This window comes from Meriones unguiculatus, chromosome 12 (genome assembly GCF_030254825.1).
Source record: "Meriones unguiculatus strain TT.TT164.6M chromosome 12, Bangor_MerUng_6.1, whole genome shotgun sequence".
Classification (NCBI taxonomy): domain Eukaryota; kingdom Metazoa; phylum Chordata; class Mammalia; order Rodentia; family Muridae; genus Meriones; species Meriones unguiculatus.
The window spans coordinates 33,107,916-33,131,819 of NC_083360.1; the positions used below are offsets into that span (position 1 = coordinate 33,107,916).

A 23,904-nucleotide genomic window follows, 5' to 3' on the forward strand; every position below is an offset into this window, starting at 1 on the left:
GCATGGCACATGTGGGGCAAGGATGAGAGCCGGATCTCCGGCCATAAGGGTACAGAGAAGTGGGGGCCCCCAAGAGGGCAGGCCCTGGACATGTAAGAGTGGTCTGTTGGCACTGACAGTGCAGGCCTGCGCCAGATCCTCATGGGAGTCCGTTCCCTAGAAAGTGGCCCGGGGCCTCCTGAGGGGGCACCCTGGCCAGTGGGCAAGTCACATGGGCTGCAGAAACTGCTCTTCTCCTCAGTTGGGTTTCTAGGTTCTGTGCTGGGAGACACCTTGGCCTTTGAACTCTAGGACTTTGGCTCAGAAACTCATGGGCCTTGGGCTTATCTGTGATGCCCATCCTTGCACAAGTATCTGCCTTTTCTGAAAAGCCTGTGGAAGAAGAATCTGAAGCCAGATCTCAGGCCCTCAAAGCCTCGGGCTCCTCACTTGTAAATGGGCAGGGACAGGCCCCAGAGGGTACCTGGGCGGCCTGGCTTTTGGTCTAAGGAGTGTCAGACGAAGGGACCCAGGAGCCCCAGACTTGTGCCCACCTCCATCCGTCCCACAGCTCTGGACAGGAGTTTCTCACCAGCCTAGGAGACCACAGTCCTAACTAGATCCCGGGGGCTCCTGTGCAAGTCCCGCCCTTCCCAGGAGCTCCTGGGTGGTGGGAAGTTAACGCTACATACAGGCCAGGTGAGAGCACAGGCAGGGTACAGGGGCTAGGGCTGTCCTCAGAGCCGCCAGCAGGTCCTCCACAGCTGGGCCACGGCTCCATGCAAGGCCTACGGGGTGAGGATTGGGGTGGGCAATGTCCAGGCTCGAAGTGCCCGTGGGTGGTGGCCCAGGGAGCAAGCTGGGGGAAGGGCTGCAGGCAGCGGTAGGTGTCAGGTGGGCCTGGGCACCACATGTACCGGGTGGGCAACCATGTGGTGCCTATTTCATGCCACTGCGCAGCACCTGGTTGGCTGCGATGAGCATGACACTGATGATGAAGGCGATGGCGAAGGCGCAGATCAGGCTCTTGCGCACGCACGTCTGGCGGATCTGCTGGTTGGAACAGGCTGCAGCCACCCACCGGGAACACCAGGAAAAGACAAAAGAGGACAGCGGAGGGATGGGATCAGGTCTGCACTTTGGCACTAGGACTTGATGTGGGGCAAACAGGGACGCAAGGCTGGGACGAGTGTGGAGGCCCCCTGCGCCAGCCCAGGCACGCCCCCACTCACTGTCCACGTCCACAGGGCACTCCTCGGCCGTGCCAAGGTGGCTCTCCTCCTCCGTCATGATGATGTTCTCTATGTCCTTCATGGACAGGTGCTCGCAGAACGTGTCGTAGAGAAGCCGCTTCAGCTCGTCCACGGTCAGCTTCTGCATGTCACACTTGGGTGGCAAAAGGGACAGGCGCTCTGGCCACTACCCTGCCGGTCCCCACCCAGCACCCCGTAGGTGCCCAACCCCAAAGACAGGCCTCCGGGTTCCAGAAGACTAGGAGCACCTGCTCCATTCCCCTGAGGAGCCCAGGCCTCCGGGAAGCAGGACAGCCAGTGGACAGCGGTCACCCCGACTCATGGGTGGGTCTAGCCAGTCACGGGCCCCTGCCACACCCAGTCAGCCAGGGAATACCTTCCAGAAGACGGTGTCAAAGTCAGTGCCGTGGAACTTCTCTGGGATCCCCGAGGTGGAAAGCTTGGGTCCCAGGAGGGTTACAAACTCCTCAAAGTCCACTTGGCCATCACCTAGAGTGGACAAAGGACCGATGAGTGGGGCAAGCTGAGACGGACAGCTCGAGCAGGCGTCGCAGAGTTCAAAAGACGGGAAATGGAGTCCGTGGCCTGCCTCAGACCTACCGCGGGACCCCAGCCCCTTCCCTGGGCCCTCTGGGTTTCAGGAGTGTCTAAAATGCCAGGCTCTGAGCTAGCCATCGTGATGGGGCTCTACTGGAGGCAGTGGGGGAGGGGAGCGGCAGCTGGTCCCCAGATGCGGGACACCCTCCTGGTACACTCAGAGCTCTCCAGTCTCCTCAGCACACGGATTGTCCTTTCTGCCATGCAGATGGGAAATGAGGCTTTACACGACGCTGCCTGCCCAGCTCAGTGCCCACTCTCTGGGGAGGGGAGTAAAGGGGAGGGGCAACAGGCGGGGTGGGGGTGGGAAGCAGAGTGGACTTGGCATTACTAATCGTCCTTAGGAGTTTTTCTTCACTGAAAACACCAGGTGGCAAATACAGCTGTCCTTTGTTTGGGCGGTGGGAGTTGAGGTGTGTCCACCCTCCTCCATACTTAAAATCTTTCTCCGACCACAGGATGGGAGGGGTAGTCTCGGACCCCAGATGTGCCTGGGCCTGTCACACCTCCAGCCTCTACTTGCTAGGCGCAGAACTGTTGGTTGATCATGACCATCCACAAAGCAAGAGGCCAGAGTGAACTTGGCCTCCACAGTTCAGGCCCTTGGGCCTAGGTGACGGCTTTGGCGGGCAGGTAAATCGAGGCAGGACATCTCACCGTCCATGTCCAGGCGCTGGATGATCACCTCCAGCTCCACCTCGTTAGGCATGTAGCCCAGGGACCGCATGGCTGTGCCGAGCTCCTGCTTAGAGATGAAGCCGTTGCCATCCCGGTCGAACACCTTGAAGGCCTCTCGGATCTCTGCGGAAGAACGGAGGAGGCTGGAACCTCAGCCCTGCCCCAGACAGCCCCTTTCCCGCATTCCTGGGGTCTGAGGGTCCCACTCAGGACCTAGGGCTCTGCTGAGAGCCAGTCACAGGGTGTCCAGGACGCACTCCAGCTGTGACCTGGGGTCTCTGGGCAGGCGGGACAGAGGAGACAAAGGTGGACCTGGCCCAGACGGTGACCAGCCTCGGGTCTGATGGCCTTGTTGGCATGCTCAGGACCACACCATGTGGTGGGCGCAGGGAGATCCCCTGGGGCTCCCCCACTTGGCATTATCTTGCTTCATCTCCTTCCCCCTGGGCTCTCTCTCCCTGGTCAGGCAGCGCTAGCTCATAGTGGGATGGCCACATGACTCCAGCTAGTGAATGATGGTTAGAACTCACAGGCCTCCTGGTTTAGACAAAAATAGGTATAACAGCTAATCCCCGCTAGGCCCAGGCATCCTCTCTGCAGGCACAGTAGGGCAGACGGAGGCCGAGGTCCTGAGAGCTTCTGTGGGGAGCAGTGCACCTGTCTGGGACCTTGTGAGCAAGAATGCAACATGCGCTCTTAGGCCGGCCTGAGTCTGATCCCCAGCAAATGGGGGTTACGCGTGAGCACCACTAAAGCTAAAGCAGCAGGAAGCTGCCGAGGGTTCCTAGCCTCCCACCTTTGCCCCACCTGTCTCTCTGCTGCTGTCCCTTGATTATCGCACCCAGCAAGGTCCTAAAGAATGTTTCCCTAGAGGGACAGACATCGATCCATTAGATCCGGCTCTCTGCAGGCTCCTTGTTCACTTGGCAGCCCCCTGACCTTTGCCTAAATTGTTTCCTGGATAGAATTTCACTCAGCAGGCAAAGTCAGGGTGTGTGTGTGTGTGTGTTTGTGTATAAAGACACACGAGATGCTCCATGCTGAAGACCAGACCTAGAAGGGTTTATGGAGGCCGGGAGGCCAGCCTAGCTCAGTGAGGATTCAGGGCTATTATACTGTCAAGCTAGTTACACTACCCCAGGCCTTAGGGCTCTGTAAGCCCTGAAATGGCTTGCAAGGATCTATAATTTCCATGGCTTTAGGAGAACAGGGAAGTACAGAGCAGCCTTTGGCCCTGCCACAGAGCAGAAATCATGGCCCACAGGAAGGTACCTTGGCCTCGGGTCCTAGTCCTCATCTGGCTCTTCCATGAGGAATCACCTATAAGGTCTGGAGGTCAGAGTCTCAGAGGCAGCTTGGCTGGAGTAGACATCCATTCCCCACACACGCCTCAGGCAAGCCCCCAGGAATGATTTCTGCATCAGGAGCTTCCAGGTCAGGAGAGTGGCTGGGCTGGTAGATCTGAGCCAGACCTGGGGGTCCTGAAAACCCTGGATTCCAGCAGCTCCAGGCCAAGTACCACCTAGGATTTTCCTGTGCCCTGGGAGAGTGTGCCCCTTGTGGCCAGAGATGAAGACCTGGCAGCAGCCAGGCTTGGGTGCTGTGGAGAATCAGGGCTGCCGAGAGTCCAGTGGCCTGAGTGTGTCTGGAGAGGGGTGGAGGTGGGCTTGCATTCTCCTTCCCTCCCCTCCTCACTCTCCCCGTTCTCCTTTCTGTCACCTTTCAGGCCTGGCATCCAGGACACGGACACAGACCTCAGGGAGTCCCTCAAGTCTGGGGACACCAGGACTGGCCTAAACCTGCATCTCTTGTCTGTGGCATTCTTTCTGTTCCCATACCAAACTCTGATCTAGCCCAGATCCCCAGCTGGGATGATTCTGTCTCTCCGCCCCTGGCTGGCCTTGCCTTGTCTCTGGCTGCCTATTCCCCCCCTCCCCTCCACACACACACCTGCTCTTTCCCTAAAATGGACTGTGCTAGGACCAGGTGGGTCTTGTCCACAGAGAGTCCCCATTACCTAGAACAAGCCTGTCACTGAAGCGTGAACATCCTGGATGATGAGGGGCCTGAACAACCCTGTGGGAGCCCATCTCCTGGAGCACTCAGAGGTTTGTGCACCTCCGCACAAAGTCCCTGGGCCACCCGCAGAGGGAGAAACGAAATTGAAGGTGAGGAAACCAGCCATGGGTTGGTTTGGGGAGCTTCCAAATCAGAAAATGTACCCCTTAACCCGTCAGGGAGCTCAAGGAAGGATGGCAAAGTCCTGGCTACAGTGGGGATGGTATGGAGCCACCCTCGGCTTAGAGCTGAGGTCTGAACTACATACTTCCCACCTCAGCAGGGTTCAAGGTGACTCTCCAATTGCAGGGCTGCTCAGTGCCCTTTTCTGAGGCCCCTGAGGAAAATGCACCAGGCAGGAGAGAGAATGATGAGCAAGGGAATCTTGGGGCATATGCTCAGGGACAGGCTCTGAGACATGTGGGTACCAAAGACATCTCTCAGGCAGGGCTGACCTCCCAAGGCTGCTGGGTAAATCCACAGCTGGCCATTCTCCATCTGTGCATCCCCCCTTTGCCCTCCCAGCACACTTAGCTCACACTAATGTTTCAGAGAGCTACCCCAGCCCAGTCCACCCATCTGTCTGCTTTGGGCACCATCTCCTCAGCCAGGGAAGCCTGCTGATGTCACAGAGCCAGGTTTGAATCCCAGCTCCGGTGCATCACTGCCGTTTACTTGTACAATGGAACCTCCTGGCAATGATCAGAAAAATCATTCAGGGCGGACACTGCAAAGCAGACAGTGTGGGAAGGAAAGGGAGGTCTGGGGGAACTGGGGTGCCACTCTGGCTGATGACTGATCGGAACCCAAAGCCTGGGCTTCAATTCTGTCTGGCTCTCCTCCTCAGCAGTCAGGTGACCTGGGCAACTCCTCCACTGTCAGATAGGATGAGGTTCCTGTCCTATGGCTGGGGTCTAGCCTCTGCTAAGGACTCCGTGAGGAGGTGGCTGTCAGGATGCCCTTCACTATAACGTCATGGACAATCGCGGCTAGGTGCATTCCCCGAAAGCCTTGCTCCTTCCCTGCCCCATGAGGACAGGCAAAACTCATTGTACTCCATCTTGGCATGGAGACGTCTGGCCCGGAAATGGGCTGGCAGGGCCTGTAGGTTTCCAGGCTGATATTGTCCCCTACCTTCTATTTTTAAGCTCGCATCCCCCTGACCCTCCCAAACCTGCAGAGCGCACTGCGGCCTGAGTCACCGGCAGACCGAAAGGATGCCAGTATTCTGCTGGAGAGTTTAGCTAGGGGACACTGGAAGGGTGACATGGAAGGGGCAGTAGTCATCCTCTGTGGAGACTGCCACTCTCCGCGGCACTGGCCCTGTGCCCCAGCTCTCCATCTTCCCTGAATTTTTGGCCTGTGCAGAGGCACTTGCCTATTTAGGCTTCAGAAAGCAAGGGCAGAGAGGGGGCTCCCTGACGACGGCTCCAGTTGGCCACCCTCAAACAGGCTCCACAGGCTGCAGGTCAGGTGCCCACCACAGAACCCAGCCTTGTGGCTGTTTGCCTCTCCCCTTCCTGGCCAGCCACTCCCATCCCTTACCCTTGAATGCTGGACCCCGTTGCCTCGGTGACTAGTCTGTCTCAGTGTTCCTGGAGGTCCCCACTTGGATGCATTTCAGAAAGGGGGCATGTTCCAGCCATGCGGGGTATTCAGAAGGAATGTGCCTCTATCACACGGGCCTACGGGTGGGCCTCCAGGTTAAGTCTGCATAGCCCTTCCTCCTCCTGCCAATAGCTATGCAAAGCTTCCCAGGGCCACAGGCCCCCCAGTCCTGGCCCCCAGCTTGCCTTCTTGGCCCAATACTTGTGCCATTTGCCACCCTGCCTTGGAACCTACTCCAAGCTCCTGAGACTGTAGGGCGTTCTTCCTCAGTCTCTTTTGCTGTTACATTTAGGTCCTTGGTCCCCACTGCCGGGCCCTCTGCTGAATACTCCCACAGATTCTCCCCCACCCATCCCGGGGACCACAATGCCAATCCCCTTGGGTAGATGGGACTCAGAGAGGCCAATGAGCATCCAAGTTCACTCCATGAGCCGAGGGTGCAGACTCGAACCCAGTGCTGCTTGGCTGTTCTCACCCTACGCCCACATTCCCCATCCTCTCTTCCTGCTCCTGGCCCTCCTCCCCCGCTCAACTTGACCGATTTCTGCAGCAGAAAAAAAGCTCGAGGCACGGGGTATGTGTGCAGAACTCTATCCCAGACCACCTACCCCCCTACCCAGTCCATGTGGCTCCCTCACTGATTCCTTCCGGAAGCGAGCCTGGGTCTTACCCAGACTGCCCCGGACAGCAGCACTGTGTGTGCTGGCAAGGGTGGCATCGCTAGGTAGGACGGCCACTCTGCTCCCAGCCCTGGCATTTAAGACCCGCAGCAAGGAGCCCAAGGCCTGGGCCTCCAGGTTTTCTGCAGCCGAGAAGGGTCACGGAGAACTTCCTGCCCTTGTGTGTAGACACCCACAGGATTCGGCTGGCCCTGTGCCCTCCACCTGCAGCCACAGGGCTGGCCCTGTCCTTCAGGCGCCCCCTGCACCGGAGCCCCCTCTGCTACTCCAGAAGGGGACGGGAGAGCAGCACGGAGTGTGTTTGGTGTGATGGTGACTAACGCCTCTGGGCTTCTGCCAGCATGGCCGCTGGATGGCTCAAACGGAACTCGAAGGGCCTCCTTGCCCTTGCCCTGCCCACCGATGCCCTACTCACCCCCGCATGCCAGTTCTCTCTATTCCGAGTGTGCACTCTAGGGCCAAGGGATCAGGAGTGGGGGGGGAGGGGAGCCACTCAGACCTGGAGCCGTGGGGCCAGAGTCATGGTGGGGGTGCCAGGAGCAAGAGGAGGGAAGGAAGCCAAACCTGCCTGGGGTCCGGGAAGACATGCTGCCTCGGTCCCAGGGCCGAGGAGAAAGGGGTGGCCAAAGGCTTGTGCAGTGGACCAGAATAAGAGGCAATAAAGTAAAAGAAAATTGGCCAGTGTCCGTCCCGGGTCCCACCACTCTCTCTTTCCCCGGACTTGAGGAGGCTCTGCTCTGGCCCAGACAGGGCAGGACCTGCCTGGGCTTCTCGGGGTGAATGCTAAGGTCAGGTCAGGGGCAGCATCCTTCCACCTGTCCCTGCTGGGTTGGGGCTGAGACCCCCTCTGCGGCTTTTCCTGAACCAGAGCTCGCGGGGGCTGTGGGAAGCAGGAGCCTGCCGGACCGTGCTGCAGTGAGCTCGATAGTTGCATCCTCGCTCTCTCTCTCTCTCCACAGTCTACTCGCCCAAAATTTGCCCCAGACCAGGCCTGGCTGAGGAAGGACTTTCTGTGGGGCTTCCCCCGGGCTCCCACTGTTCTCCCTTCCCTCCAACGCACTCCCAAGGGGCCCGGATGAGACCCGGGATGAGACCCCTCGACTCCAGGGATGGGAGACAGGTCCGTCCTCTGGGCAATCTCAGCCCTTCCCCCAGCAGCCCACAAACACCCTGCGGGACCGAGACTCCCATCAGCTCAGAGTCCCCGACTCCACTCCATCTGGGGCCTCAGGAGGCCTGGGGGAGGGGAATCTGAGCACACCCCCGCCCCCAATCCCAGCAGAGAAAGCCGGGAAGGCCCCAGGGGTCTCCCTGCGCCCTAGGACACTCAGCCCGGGAGCCGCAGCCTCTGCCCGCGCTCGCCTCCTCAGTAGCCAACTGCCCGAGGTCCCCAGTCCCGAGAGGCGCGGGGACCAGGGTCCGGGAGGTCTGGGCTCCGGCCTCTGCCTTTTCCCTTCCGGGCTCCGCTCTCGCGACCGACCGAGCCTCCCAATCCGGCCACTTGTTGTCGCCACCGCCTCCCGGCCGGCTCGGCGGCGCGCGGGTGGGGGGTCCCCCGCAGGGCCGCGGGAGGGGGCCGAGGGCAGACCCCCCGCAGCCGGGCGGGAGCGGGGTAAGTCGCCGGCTCCCCTTCTCCCGCCGCCGGAGCAGGTCGGATTCCGAGCGGCGACACGAGCGGAATGTCAATAGGAGCGCAGAGCCCCGGGCGGGCGGGCGCGGGGACGCGGGGGGCGCAGGCGGGCGGGCGGGGGGCGCGGGGCGCGCGGGCGGGGCGCCCCGCCTCGGCCCCGGACGCCCCGTCGCCGCCGCCGCGGGGGCCCCCGCAAGTTTCCGCAGCGCCGGGGGCCACGCGGCCAGGGGGGGCGATCCCCGCGGGGCGTCCCGCGCGGCCGCTCGTGCTCCCCGGCAGCCCCCCCCCCCGGGCGCGCGGCGGGGGGTCCCCGCGGGGCACTCACCCTCCAGCTCGTCCTCAGGGATGTCCACCGGGCGCTGCTCCGACAGCAGGTTGGGCACGGTGTAGATGCCCCGGTACATCAACGCCGCCGTCACCGGGTGGAACGGCATCTTGGAGGCTCCGCGCCCGCCCGCCCGCCGCAAACTTTGAGGCCGGGGCTACATGGGCCGCCGGCGGCCCCGGGGGCGGCTGGAGCGGGCGGGGCGCGCGGCGGCGGCGGCGAGGCGGGGGCACCGGCCGCGACCTAGCGCCCCCGCGCCCCGGGCCGCCGGCCCATGCCGCCGGCTCCCGCGTCGGGCCCCGGCCTCCCGCCTCCGGCCGCCGCGCGCTGCGCTCCTCCGCGCTGCCCCGCGCGCTCCGCGTCGCCCGCCGCCCGGTCCGCCCGCCGCTCTGCCGCCGCCGCCGCCGCCGCCGCCTGCACTCCCGCTCGCTCGCTCGCTCGCCGGCTCTGTGCGGCGCTCGCCGCGCTCCCGCCTCCCCCGCCCCCGCCCCTCGCCGCCGCCGCCGCCGGCCCCTGGGCGGCCGCCCCGAGCGAGCGAGCGAGCCAGCCCCGGGGCGCCCCGACTCTTCCGCTTCTCCCCCCCGCGCCCCACACACGCCCAGTCTGCTTCGGGCTCCCGCACCCCGCGCTCGCGGCCGGGGGGACCGGGGTGGTGGGGACAGGGGGTGGAGCCGGTCCTAGGGTCTGCCGTCCCACCTGCCCTCCCCCCCTCCCCGCCGGCCCTCCCCCAGCAAGCGCGGAGAGCCGACAACTAACGACTAGAGACCCGGAAAGGTGAGGCTGTCCCGGGCGCGGGGGCGGGGGCGGGGGGAGCTCCGCGACCAATAATCCTCAAGTTGGTGCCGGCAGAGGCTCCGAGGTGGGAAACTGAGGCTCAGGGAAGGACGCTGGCCAAGGTCAGCAGGCAGGGCCAGCGGGCAGGGACCGTGGCGTCCAGCAGCTGACCTGCCCCCGCTCGGGGCTGTGGTCCTGGGGCCCTCCTGAGCCCGCTCAGCCTGCAGAGAGAAAGCCAAGCGAGCTCGGCCTCACGTCTCCAGGGGCAGTGAGGAGGAGACCGAGGACGCAGAGCATGTTGGTCGCATGGCTGCAGGTTAGCCCTTCCTCGGGCCCTGGGCGTGTGTGCCACGGGGCTGAGGGCGCTTGCCTGAGGGGCAGCAGGTGCATGCGTTTCTCTTTCTCTTTCGTCCGGGACACTGTACGTGTGCTTTCAAACCCGCGTGCGAATGAGTGAGTGTGAGAACTGTCACGGCCACCTACGTGTGCCAAGGCTGTGAGCTGGGAGGGAAAGGCATAGGCCGGAAGGCCGCTCTGGACAGGTGTGAAGGCCCTTGAGCTGAGAATGGCACGTGTGCACAGATGTGTGTGTGTGTGCACTGTTACCGGATATGCTGACCCTCTGGCCTGGGTGGGCCGCCTTGGTCTCAGCCTCATTCCTGGAACCCCCATCTGAACTATCTCCCTGCCCCCTTGGGTCCAATCAGCCAAAGGCCCCAGCAGGAAAGCTGATTGCCACAGTCCTGCCCGGCCATGCCCTTCCAAGCTGATTACAGTTTTCTGCTTGTTTCTGCTTTTGTCGCTGATTAATCACAGCCCTGTCTTGGGGCTGGCAGAGAGGGGGCTCAGTGAGCGACACCACTCCCAGCCATCCTGGGCTAAGGGTGAGGCGGCCTGAGCCTTTCAGCATTTGGACATTGCTCCAAATCTCTCATAGGCCGATGAAACCTGTAGAGAAGCCAGGCAAATCCCGGCTCTCGTCTGAATGTCTGCCCCAGGTCTGACGGAGCCAGCTTGCTGCCTATTCAGACCTGTGGTTGGAGTTCTAAGGATCTCCAGAAAAGCCCCCATAGCTCTTCTTGACCACTTGACCGTCCATCAAGTGAGCTGAATCCTTGTGCCCCTTGAGGATTTCTGATGGAGCAGAGCTGTGGCGCAGGAAGACTCGCCACCACGCCAGGAGCCCTGGGCTGTTGCATCTGCCACCTTCCTTCAGTGGGACTCCTTAACCTCGAAAGGCTTCCATTTCCCCACGTGTGAGGTGAGGTGGCAATGCTACCTCCCAGCAGAGGCGAGGAGGAAGCGCTTTAACGTGCAAGGTGCCTGATGGTGCTTCCTCAATCTCTTGGGAGTTTCTCATTAGCGTGAGAATCCCCTCACAGCACCACCAACTAATAACCACAGTGTCAAGTATTGACTGGGGGGTGGTCTGCAAGCGCCTCACTTGCTGAGGCTTCCCAGAGTTTGCTATTGGGCTGAGGGAGAGAGGGCTGGATCCTGCTGACAGACTGGCAGGAATCACGCCCTCTTGGTCCTTTCTTGAGAGGCTGCGACAGAGAGGCATCTCCCTCTGGTTCCCTGAAGCCCCTGGCCTTGCTGCCCAGCCAGGGAAATCTCAAAAGAAGGAGCTGAAGGGAATCAAGAATAAACCAAGTGAGTATCCTTCACACACCAGGCCCTGCAAGCCTGTGTCGAAGGTATGGGCGTCCATGGGTAGAGGAGCTGGCCCCCAGACCTTGACTTTGGTCTGCATCCAAGAGAACAAGCTCGTGACCTCTTGCGAAGGGCGCTCCCAGACGCAGACATCCTCCAGGTCAGAGTGGCAGGGTACTCTGCGTTGATAGCTTTAGCATCCTAGGGTACCACACCTTCTTGGACCATCTTCGACGGTCTAGTCCTCTGGGGACTCAAGCCGGTCCCTCCGGTCTCCCCTGATGCAAGGCCACAGCCCGGGACACTAGCTGCTGAAGCAGTGCGTTGCCCGATAGCACTGCTCCTCAGAGCAGCAGCTGGCTGCTCCCCTTTGCCTGCTGGCTGGAGACAGGACATGCTCAGGCTATGCATGCAACCTGCCTGCTCCCTCTCCTCAATGCCTTGTTCCCATTCATAGGCGGGGGCATTCCTGCTGAGGGAGCAAGAGAGACCAAATCCAACTGTAGAGCCATTTTGGGGAAGAGCAGATGTAAGGGCTCCTGAGGCCAGCCTCGGGAACATGCCGGCCCTCCCCGCTCTTCCAAACTGTGGGAACCTGGCTGCCTCTAGGAACTATTGACAACCTCCCTCCCGTACCCTCTAGTGTGTGCTCCCTGAGCCTCAGCTTACCTGCCTGTTAAATGGGAGCACATCCAGGTGCAGAACAGTCAGGCTCTGTACGTCAAGCACGTCGGGAAGAGCACGCGGTGGCTCTTAGTTCAGCACCCCAGAAGTCTGCCGTGGAGGAAAGAGGTTAGAGGTGTGGAGACCACTCTTAGCTTCAGAAGGCAGGCTCTGTGTCTGCATCCCTCTGCCGCCCATGTGTGGCTGGAGCTGGGCTGGACTTGGGCAGACGAGCACCTGTGAAATGAATAAGAGGGTGAGTGAGTGAGTGACAGGAGCCCGCCTGCCCTGCGGCACGGCAGCCCTGTCCTCTCCTCTGCACATCGAGGGAGCAGATGGCACCTTCACAGGGTGTGAATTATGTCTGTCGCTCCCCCATCTGGGGAAGGTGCCGCTGCCGTCACACTGCACTCCTTGGTGCCCACCGGGAGACACACGGGCCCCGGGTCTCCCCAGGGGATCTCGTGAACCTCAAGGTTCATCCTCTGAGAAAGGGGGCTGGAGAGTGAGGGCCAGTGATTTACTGAAGGCTGAAAGTTAATTTCCTCAACAGCCATTGCAGCAAGAGGAAAGAAAGCAGCAGGGGCTCACCAAGTCTAGAGACTGACCTCTTCTTTCCAAGCCCAGTAGAGTTCCTGTCCTGCCTAAGACCAGGGCCCTTCCTTCCGGGCGCTGGAGGCCTCTTCTTATCAAGATAACGCGCACACTCCCAGGCAGGACTCGCCCTCTGCCTCTTGAACAGCCTCGTTCAGCACCAGGGAGAGCGCCCTGCAGCGCCCATGCGGGCCCTGAGTGGAAAGGACTGGGGTAGGGCCCAGCCTATAGCCACAACCTAAACCAGGGACCAGAGGAAGCCAAACTGGATGGAGAGAAGCACCAAGGTCATGACTGGACCATCGGCCACAGGGTCGCCAGAGCCAAGAAGCCTGGCTGGAGAGAAGCTATGGGGTAGAGAGGCACACACAGGTTGGAGAAAGGAGGCGTCTAGGGACAGCAGAGGCTCTGGCCTCTGCTCCTTGGCTAGAGAACAAAATTGTTGAAAGGACCCAGTGGGGTCACTATCTGGAGGTGAATAAAACATTCATTGTCCAGGCACTCACTTGATGGATAATGGAATTTATAAGCTTGCAGACTCAGGCTGGGCCAGGAGAGGGTGCAGTCAGAAAGCTACAGGCCCCATTTGCTCTGCCCCCTCTCCTGTGAGGGACTCTCCTGAGCCCTCAGGGTCTGGCTTCTGAAGGTGATGGGACCAAACACGACAGCATGAGCAGACACGGGACATGGGGAGGGCAGCCCTTAATCTGTTGCTCCCCTACAAGCAACGTGAAGATGGAGACAAACCTGGAGGTGTGGGGGTCGGGGTGACTGGGGTGAAGCCTGACTACAAGCTGTTACCAGCTCTGGGCCCTGATGGTGGCAACTGTGTTGGCCTCAGTTTCCTGTCTTGTGAAACGGTCCCACGCTACTAACGCACTGACTGCCGCAAAGGTCTGCTGAGTGATGAAGGTGAGGGTTCCTGAAGCCGCTGTCCCTGGCGCTAGACTTTCTGAGTTTATTCTCTGGCTCCCACGACCCCCTGAGACAAGGAGAGGTCCCACCTAGCTGCCCTGAAACAAGCTGAAGGACAAAGAGACGTGCTTACCACAGGGAAACACTTCCGACCTTCCGGGCAAGGTTGGCCCTCAGTCACCATAGAAACCTAGCCCGCCACCAGATGCATAACCAGGCTCACAGGCCCTCATCCTGAGAAATGCTGCTTCAACTAGGCATACTTCAAAAGTTCGACGGGAGTCTCGAAGGGACAGCCAGGATTAGGGCGCATGCCCTGTAGAAAGAAGGCTAGAGGGAAAATGGGCCGGACAGAAGTAGGAGAGTTTGGGGTGTCTTGACCAGAAAGCAGCAGGGAGCCTGCCGCTGTTAGCCATGGTCCTCAGTCTTCCCCTCTGGAAAGTGGGAGCCTCTGGTTGGAAGCTGTTTGGCCTACAGACTGTGAGGCCGCATGGGATCAGCACTTTGCACACAGGAAAGGGAAGCCACGGAGTCACCAGCCCTTGCGCTGGGTCCCCTTCCGATGAGGTGGCTGCGTCCAGCGGAGACGAGGCACCAGGCAGGCGTCTGAGGGCCGTGTCAGGCCAAGCTGCTGCCATGACCACGGGTAATGGGGCAGCGGAATTTAGCTCTCTGGCCAGAGAAAGACCAGGACCCTACAGTCTTCAACTGTTCCAGTCCACACAAGACATTAAAGATTATCCCAAACCGGGCAGGAGGCAGAGGCAGATAGATCTTTGTAAGCTTGAGGCCAGCCTGGTCTACAAAATGAGTCCAGGACAGCTGAGTCTCCACACAGAAACCCTGTCTCAGATAAAAACAAACAAACAAACAAAACCAACTTATCCCGTTGAGATGTGTAGATCTGTGAGGTGGGGGTCTGCACCCTGGAGCTGCACAGACTCATCGTCTGGGGCCTCTAAGGGTCTGGGTACCTCTCCCTGGGAAGAAGGGGAGCCCAGACGGAATAAGATATGAAGGGATCTGTCCTGGGGTCTGGGACGGTATAAACATTTCCATGGGCGTCCGCCCTGTCAGGGACCTCATGTAGACTTGCCTTGGAATGCCTGTATGTACGTGGTGTGTTTGCACGCCTCCAGAGAGAGGGCTCTCTGCCCAGAAGTGGCCAGGAAATTCCGGTTCCGGACTCTGCCTTCATGCACAGAGCTCTCCCCTGCTTTCACACAAAGGGCCCTGAAGGGACACCTGTGTTTTCCGGGGACAGAGACAGAGACAAAGTGTGAATGGCCATCAGATGCAAGCTGGGGGGCAGAGAAAGAGGTCAAAGGGGTCAGCACAGATGCAGGGTGGCCAGAATGAGGAGGAGTGCCTGTTCGTCGTTCCACGACCCGGCCACCATTAGTTTGGCATTAGCCCAGGATGTAGATGAGAATGTGGAAGAAGATGGGACCATTGCCTCGGAGGGTGCTGGGCTTGGGCAGTCTCTTAGCCTCTGCTGCCACCAGATCTGTGTGATACTAGGTTATAATCCTTTGGCGTCCCAGGCTGGGTTAGAGGCATTGGAGGTGCGGGGTGGAGATACCTCTTCCAGGGCCAAGCCGGGTCTCTGTCCCTCACGGCCCACAGCACCCCATCATGTTGAGCCTAAGTGATGATAAACCAGCTGCAGTTTAACTGGTAATTAATCCTGGACAGGGCAGCAATGGCGTTACTAATTGGATCGTTAGAGATTTGTGCTTTATGGCTGCGTAATTACAGAAGCTGTAGGGGGCCAGGGTGAGCTGTGGGGCTGGGGGCAGGGCCCAGCAAGCAGCGCCCCTTAGCAGGCCATAGCTGGGTCACGGAGAGGCCCTCGGTGTCTGAGTAGGGGCTGGCAATGGCTCCAGCCCATCGTGTTGGAAAGGCAAAGTGTTCATGAAGGACCAGAGGGGAAGCTCCTGATGTCTCCCAGGCTCACAGGACCAGCGACGATGTCCCCATCTGATTGCTTATTGTTCCTACTTTTTCACAATGCTAGGAATGGAACCCAGGGCCTCACACAAAGTGGACATGCTATCTACCCAGCCCCAAAGGAGGACGTTAGGAGGGCAAGGGCTCTATGTCCACTCCCTTAGTCAGCTTTCAATGGAAGATGCCCTTTATATGCGCTATGACTGATTTCTCTCATATGCAAGTGTGACACATGCTGACCAGCCCTGGATACCAACATGTGGTTGCTTTTCATGCACTCATGTGAACCATGTGGGCTGACCTTCCAGTGTGTGTTTGTGTGTGTAATTGTGGGGGGCCTGGCTCCTGGCCCAGCCTCATGGGACAGCCTTGTGATAAAAAGGAAGAGGACATTCCTTAGATTGAATTAAAAAAAAAAAAATCTAAAACAGTACACGATACTCAACAAATATTTGCTGGGTAGCGGATGGAAAAAGGAGAAAGAAGGGGGAGAGAGAAGACAGCCCAGAGAGGGTGCCCCTGTCCTCTAGGCCCCACCCATTGAGCCCCTGGCTTACAGCACCCCCTCAAACCCCCAGACGTCCAAGGGTAGCCAAGGAAGAGTTGAACTCACCAGGGTAGCAGCACCCACCCTTCTCCTCTCACTCTCCTCTAGAAGCCTCACCTGACCCTTACCTGGTGACGACAGGATTCCGGGGGCAGGGGGAGGCTTTGCACTTATGTCATCTGCCAGACATGCTTTCCTCTCAGGACCCTAATGACCCACTCTTTCAAGTCGTAATTCAAGTGGCATTTTTCTGTCTTCTCTTCTTCTTCTTTGAGTTTTACACCTTTGTGTTTCATGTGTGTTGGGGTGTGTGTGTGCTCCACATGTATACAGGCGCCTGCAGAGGCCAGGACACAGATCTCATGGATCTGAATTGCCGGCGGTTGTGACCCAGGCCGTGTGGTTACCGGGAACCAGACTGGGGTCCTCTGGAAGAGCAGGAAGTGTTGTCAATTGCTTTCCAGGCTCAGAAGTCACCTTTCAAATGGGCTTCTTTGGCTGGCTACCTTCACTTTAAACCAAACAACCAACAGAACAGTTTTGTTGACGCTTCTTGTCCTCCTGATAATAAAGCGTTCCTCATGGTGACCCACAGCAGACATACCTTCTTGTCTGGTCTGGATTTTGTGCACTGTCATAACGAGGTTGTTGAATGAATGGAGGCTGAGTCCCTAGGAGACAAAGTCCTGTTGTGGGGACTCTCAGGAGCTGAGGGCTAGAGTCTGACACTGGGGTGGGGCAGTGGTTAGAAGGGAGCTCCTGCCTGGGGTCTAGACATTCCGCGCTGACGCAGCTTCCTCTCCTCAATCCCCAAAGCACCTTAGCAGGAGACAGCACCCGGGCATCCTTTCTCGGCAACTCACTTGGGATGTAGGAGTTGGGAGATAAAATCCTGTCCTGCCTAATGGGGCAGCTGCCACCTTCAGCCAGGTCACCTTGTGGGCTCCACCTAATCCTTCCCGTATAAGTGGCTAACTCTGGATTTGGTTTTAGGGCCCCAGGATGGCCCCTCCCTGGCAGACACTAGACTCTAGGTTGCAGGGAGGGACCATAGTGGCGGAACACCCCATGAGCCCAGATGAGTGGTGCTAAAGCCAGCAACATGCTGCCCACCTGCCTGGTCTGGCTTTCTCAGCACGGCCAGGTGATGTACGACCCACTGCCCTGCCAGGAAGTGACAGCAGATGAATGGGCAGCACTGGGAGCAGGCTCAGAGCCAGGTGTGCAAGCAGTAGGAGGCAGGCGCCTGGCTCCGGAGAAACCATTCCCGGAACAAACGTCACCTCCCTGACCCAGGGCAAGATGGGAGGCAGGGACCGTATTGGGCTTGATGCCCATGTGCTAGTCTTTAATGTGGGGCATCGCAGGAAGTAAGAGTTGCAGGAGGGGTTCTTGGTCTCACTTTCATCATCTAAAAAATGGCCAACAAGCAACCGTGAGGAGATGCCATGAACTGTCCATTGAGAGACAGCCCCCAGACTCAGGCCTGCTGCAATTCAACACTCCAAGTCCTGGTCCCTAAAACCCTACTTGTTCTTCTCTACACCTCCACATCTGAACCCCTCCCTCTTACCCTCCCTTGGCCTTGGCAGAATCAGGCCAGGATAGCCTCTAGTCCCCTCCCTCCCATCTTTAAAAAAAATAAAAAATAAAAATAAAAAAACTTAAGAGGAGGACTTGGCAAGGTCAGGCCCAGACCTTAGGAGACCCCTTGTGGTGGGTTTTGAAAGGAGCCCTCTCCCCACGTAGTCCCTGGGTGGTAGGTGGCAGCTGTGTTTGCTGCCCGGCTGGGAGAGGGGACAATCAGGGCAGCGCCGGGTACAGGGAAGGGGGCCGGGGGCCAGTGCAGCTGCTGTGACCGAGCCGGGATGCGCCAGACGCCTCTAGCTCTGTCTGCATCCAAGGAGACCAGGACATCAGGCGGACGGTGTGTCCTTGTAGGCTGGGCCTGGAGAGGGATGAGGAGGGGGGTCATTCTGGGAACCCAGGCTGCTTGCGGGACCAGGCCGTGCCTCTTGCCATCTGCTCCCTCAGCCTGCTCCCCAGGGGATAGTATGTGGGGCCTCCCATGGCCGTGGACATGTGACCCAGGTGTACCCAGACGGGCCCACGTGGCGCAGACACGACTTTGTGGCTGGGATCACATGCAAACATGCTTGTAGTCACTGGCTGTTTAGTGGGGGTGTATGCATGAGTGGTCTCACATCTGGATCCCAAGAACCCAGGTGTTGGCAGAACAGGTGCAGACGCATGTGGACACGTGCACCAGTGTGAGCGTGCATGCACCATTCGCATCCAGATGGGTCCTGTTTGTTACACGCATATATGCATGACTGTACACTCAACATGCTTTAAGTGCTGTTCAAACAGCCCCAGGCAAGATGAAGAAGGCCAGCCCCATTGTCAGATGGGGAAACTGAGGGCAGAGGCCTGGCGCAGGTTGCTGGGGGATCCTGGGTAGGGGGGTAGGGAAGTGAGCCCTGCTCTGCCTTCCTCACAGGATTAGAACCCCACGAGGGCTGGAAAAATGACTCATCTGTAAAGAGCACTGGCTGCTTTTCCAGAAGACCCAGGTTCAATTCCCAGAACCCACACAGTGGCACACGACTATCTGTAACTCCGGTTCCAGAGGAGCTGATGTCTTCTTCTGGCCTCCATGGTAGCGGCAGACACATGGTGCACAGACGGATCTGCAGGCACTGTGGTGGGAGGCAGGCCCTCTGGATGGGGCCTGCAGGAAGCCTTTGGCATTGGGGTTAGGCGGGGTTGCTAGGGCAATCCCTTGTTTGAGTTTCCTGCTTGAGACCACCTTTGGACCCTTCAAGTGAGATGCTGTCTCTCCAGGCCCCAGTTTCCTCATTTGTGGGATGGGGCTTCTTGTCTTAAATGCCACATCCTTCCATGAGCCAGGGCTGGGGACCCAAGGTCACCTCAGGGACGAGGTGATGGTCCTGAGCACCCGGGCTGCACCGCTCACAGGCTCTCCTGCTGGACTGACATCTGGGAGAGGAGATGAGCCTGGAGCGGGGGATGAGGGGGCTAAAGGGATGTGAGGCTGGGCGGCAGGCCTTCTGGTTCAGTTAGTGAAGGGATTTGTCATTTTAATGATGTGATATTTCTTGCCTGGCTCCTGTCAGTGGTAGCGCGATGGGGTACAGCTGCCTCCACAAGTGAGAAGATGCTGGCCTGGTGGGGGCTGTCCTGAGCTCGCCCGACTCTGTCCAGACTGAGGCGGACGAGGCTGGAATCTCTCACTTCCAGCCCTCCATTTCCAAGCCTGTTCCATCTCTAGGATGGGACTGGCCCCCAGGCCCTGGCAGACCTCTGTGGATTCCAGTCTGACCCCTCCTCTCCTGACCCCTCCCTGTCTCACCAGCACGGTCTTTCGTTTGCCACTCCCTTTTTTTCACTTCTAGGACTTTCTAAATGCCACTCATCTATCTGGTCTCCAGTCAGATCAGAGGAAGTTTTCGTAGCCACCTTCTATCTGTCGCCTGGTCAGTCAGTGCTGGTGGTTAGGCTTAGTACTGTGTCCCAGCACTCAGTCGGTCCTGGATAAGTACGGCTGGTGAATGACTGAATGGGCCTTCCTGACCCCCTGGTGCAGCTTTGTGAGTGCAGGTGGCAGTGGCAGCGAGGGTGGCCTGGTGGGCGGCCGATCCATCAGCCTGGCGCTGTGCCTGACCAGATGGAGCTGAGCCCCTGGGGGTGGGGGGGGGGAGAGGAGAAGATTCATCACCCGCAGTAGGTGGCAGGCGTGTGGGCGTGCCTATCCAGCAGCCCCTTGTGGGATCCCCGTCGGTCATGCTGCCTCAGGAACTCTCCGAGGAGGTGAACAGGGTAACGCTCAAGGCAGGCAGGCGACTTAGGGTAGCCCTCCAGCTTTTAGCTCTGCAGGGCGAGTGAGACCTAGAAGAAGGGAGCAGAAGTTTCAAATGGGGGCGTTAGGGTCAGGCCGATGAGCATTTGAACGACTTCTCCAAGACCTGCTTGTTTGAGCCTCGGGAATCGCCGAGAGCTCGGAGCCCTCAGTTTTATGGAGCTAAGCACAGGGCTTGGCTTCTAGGTGGTGTTCAGGCCGGGCCATGCCCCCAGGCTGGAGGAGGAGGGCGTGACTTCCAGTGTCAGGTCGGGCAGATCCAGGCAGGACTAATTGTCTGGGCCACCAGGGGGAAGGAGTCTGTAATGGATGCCTTTCCTGCCAAAGGAGGCTGGGGGAGGGTCAGCCAGGGACGGCCAGGCCTGCGGCGATGGTGACCACAGCTCAGCTGGCTGACCAGCTGGCCCAGGAGTGGGGGTCATCATGCTGCAGCCCCTCCCAACCCCACCCCCGTTTTCTGGGAAATCTCTGTCTCCTCCTCATCCTGGCGATTACGGAAAGGAGTCCTTTCTGAGTCACTGCTTCACCTGGGCAGCATGCTACCCCTCCAGCCCGAGATCTGTCTCTCGCCAGGCAGGACTCACCCAGCCAATACCCATCAGACAATCCCATGTGCCGGACTCCAAGCTGGGTAGGGGGCTCCACAAGGAAGCGGGCCTGGGCCACATGCTTGCCCTGGGCCCTAGGCTGGTTACAGGTGGGTCTGAGCTGTGCATGCCGAGTGGGCCTGGCAGGTGAAGGAGAGTGTTAGAGGAAATCAGCCCTTTGGTGCCACCAGCCCCCTGGCAATTAGGGGCATTGCTCAACACCAGGCGCCAAGTGTGCACTGCATGGGCAACATTTACTCACCCCTGGCAGGCATTGATGGCTCTGGCTTCCAGCTGAGCAAACCCAAGCTCAAAGAGAAGAGAGGAAACAACTTTTGGGCACCCCTGCAGCTGGGGAGGAGAGCAGTATTTGGGCTTACCCTTTGTGTTCTTTTCTCCCTACCAGGGTGTGCCAAGATCACCCTCCTTCAGCACCCCTGCTGCTGACGGCAGGGCAGGCCAGCAACTGTCCTCCCAGAATCCGATGGACAGTGCAGGTCGTCCTGGCCTTGTCCCATGCTGCTGAAGGACTCCTATGGGGTCAGAAGGGTTTTCCTCTGAGGCGAAGCACAGGATGAGACCAGGCGTGGGAGGTGGTGGGACTCAAAATTCGGCTGTGAGAAGTCACACAGCCCTAAGCCCATCCCCTCCCCTGTCACACAAATGAGTGGGAAACACAGGCCCTTTCTGGGGCTTCCCATGATGCCTCAGGTGGGGACCGAAGCAGGCATTGGTACCTCTCAGTTGTCTGTGGGGTCTCAGCTGCCTCGGGGCTGCTGCGAGGGTTAAGGCCTGATAGAGTAAAGCCTAGCACTCTGGGCAGAGGCAGGCAGGGCTCTGGGAGTTTGAGGCTATCCTAGTCTACAGAATGAATTCCAAGACAGCCAGGGCTGCATAGTGAAACCCTTCCTGTTTTAGCCCGGCAGCAAGATGACTCAGTGGGTAAAAGTGCTTGCTGTGCATGCTTGATGACATGAGTTTGATCCCTGGAACTCACACATGGAGTTCCCTCCATTACACACACACACACACACACACACACACACAAATAATAATAATAATAATAATAAAAACATTGTAACACAGAGTCTGAGTGTGTCTGATGAGCATCTGTAACTTGGGAGGGAAGAGCAAGAGAACCACTGTGAGTCTGAGGCTAGTCTGAGCTACAAATTGAGTTCTGGGCCAGCTGGGACTACCAAGTGACACCATCTCCAACAAGCAAGCAAGCAAACAAACTGAATGCCAAAAGAATGGTGAGAATCTATAATCCTGGCTCTGTGGAGGCAGAGACAAGCGATCAGAAGTTCCAGGTCACCCTCCTATCCGTTGCAAGCCTGGAGGTCTGAGATACCTCCTAAAAATAAAAATTAAAAAAAAAAAATGCCAAGGGCAAGACAGACTACTGCTGTCATTACTCTTCCATTTCTCAGGCCCGACCAGACCAGGTGTTTAGGAGACACTGGTCCTGATCCCACGAACACAAGGTCTGTGTTTGGATGCAGAGGAGGCCCTGGTGGTGGCTGGATGGGCTGTGCGGAGCCGAGGGAGCTGTAGGAGCTGGGTGTCCAGCTAGTGGAGCAGAGAGACTCTAATGAAGTGAGTTAGCTCCAGGCCACACTGATTTCACGTCTCGGTGGCCACTTCTCAGCTGGTAAATGTCACTGGAGAGCAGTAGACATGCCTGGCAACGACCCAGCTGCCGAGGGGGTGGGCCAACTGCCAGCAGGGCTCAGGATGCCTTGGGGACGCTGCTGCGAGGCCGGGGTCCATGCTCCTGTGGACTCCCTTGACAAGATGGCTGCGTCTTCCAGGCTGTGCTCCTGATGCCAACTTGGGAATGCTTTTAACCATTAGTTCCCACCCTGACCCCGAAACTCGAACTTCCAAGCTGGTTCTCCGCTGGCCACAGTTGTGCCATTTTTCACCTTGTGGACGTTCCCAAACGAGGCCCAGCTGCCCTGGGCTCCTGAGTGGGAAGTAGCACCGTGTGGAGCTCTCTGGGCCCATGCCCTCCCTGCCTTGAGCTGTCACCTCTGATAACTAACCCAGGACAAGAAAACAGTTCACATCTCTAACCACACAGCCACAGGCCTCACTTAATACACTCTCACTGCAGCAGGCTTTGGCTCAGAGCCAGGACTCCCTGATCCCATGTGGCCCCAGGAAGACCAGGCTCACAAGTGACTTTTGTTGGAGAGAGATGTGCAGCTGAGGGGCCAGACTGCTCTACGGGCCAGACTGCTCTACCGGCCAGACCATCCTCACATGGTCCTTCTACCCAGTCCTGAGCCAGTGAATCTCAGATCAGCCTCCTGTTCTTGATCTCAGGGGATTGTGAAGAGGTGGGCGTTTGCTCTGAAGTCGGGACGTTGCTTTTCCGTGACTCATTGGCCTATCCTGGATAGGGAAGCCTCAGAGGCAAATAGGGCTCTCTGAAGATTTGGAGGCACAGAATAACCTATCTCAGATAAAAGGGGAGACTGCCGGGCGGGCGGTGGCGGCGCACACCTTTAATCCCAGCACTTGGGAGGCAGAGGTAGTCCGATCAATGTGAGTTCAAGGCCAGCTTGGTCTACAGAGCGAGTTCCCCGACAGCCGGGGCTACACAGAGAAACCCTGTTTCAAAACAAACAAAACAAAAGAGGGGAGGCAATCACTCCCCACTGTACCTCCTTTTCTCTTTTTGAAACCCAGCCTCTAAGTTGAAAACCTGCAAACCCAACACGTACCTATCCTAGACCCAACATTTCCTAAGCACATGCCTGCGTTTCTCCCAGGGAGCCAGCAGCAGTGGCCTTGGGGCTGACATCCAGCACCCAGCCAGGTCCCCTGGGAAAGCTGTGATTTCCACGTGGAGCCCACAGGCCATGAGCAGAGGGCGTCCCCGAGTTAGTAGTTGGCAGGTTCTACCTCCTGGCATCCCCTATTCCAATGCTCTTCCTTTCGCTCAATTTGCTCCTTAAGGTGCTGGGCCCCTGAGTGTGTGAGGACTGGCCACAGCAGGGCCTGCTGATGGCTGCTGGTAGGGCTGTACCAGGATCCCACAGAGAGAGAGTGCTCAGCCGTCTTCCCCAGGAAGACACAGCTCCGCAGGGAGATGCTTCCTGCCTCTGGTTCTTAGCATCCAGGGACCTTCCCACGTGGCGTGGGGAACCCTGGAATCCCTGCCCTTCTTCCCCTTCATGGGAGAAGGGGAGGGAGGAGAGAAAAGCTGTATTAACAAAAGAATAGAATGCTGCAGCTAACTCCTTGCTGCCTGTGCAGCCCAGAATAGCAATGGGCTTTCTCAAGGCAAACAGAACTCCCCAGGTGTTAATGCAAATTCATTCGCTTAAGATGAAAGAGGGTTGTTTCCCCCATCGCTGGTTAATATGAAGGACTTAATAGATTCAGCCTAGGGAACTGGGGATCTCAGCCTGGGAGCTGAAGGCTGGGAGGAGAGAGGAGAGCAGGGATCAGGCGTGGTCCCCTGCGGATTTCAAAGCAGAGCAACTGTCACAGCCAGCCAGGCTGAGGACTGGCTCATGCCA

General features: G+C 58.6%; 1 protein-coding gene across 1 annotated transcript; it reads right to left on the reverse strand.

Moving 5' to 3' along the window:
* Positions 1-100: 100 nt before the first annotated feature.
* Positions 101-8,943, reverse strand: Cabp7 (calcium binding protein 7). The gene is made up of 5 exons (XM_021632748.2): positions 8,809-8,943; positions 2,487-2,630; positions 1,609-1,721; positions 1,212-1,365; positions 101-1,046 (listed from the first exon to the last, which is right to left on the reverse strand). Exons 1-5 carry the CDS (start codon positions 8,915-8,917, stop codon positions 919-921), a joined length of 648 nt encoding a protein of 215 aa, XP_021488423.1. The 5' UTR covers positions 8,918-8,943; the 3' UTR covers positions 101-918.
* Between the last annotated feature and the right edge of the window lie 14,961 nt (positions 8,944-23,904).

Coding starts and splice junctions, on each gene's coding strand:
- Cabp7 (XM_021632748.2), bottom strand. CDS start 8,917: ATGCCGTTCCACCCGGTGACGGCGGCGTTGATGTACCGGGGCATCTAC. Junction 1,722..2,486: donor CCAGCGCCTGGACATGGACG/GTGAGATGTCCT, acceptor TGTCCACTCTAG/GTGATGGCCAAGTGGACTTT. Junction 1,047..1,211: donor GTGCCCTGTGGACGTGGACA/GTGAGTGGGGGC, acceptor GGGTGGCTGCAG/CCTGTTCCAACCAGCAGATC.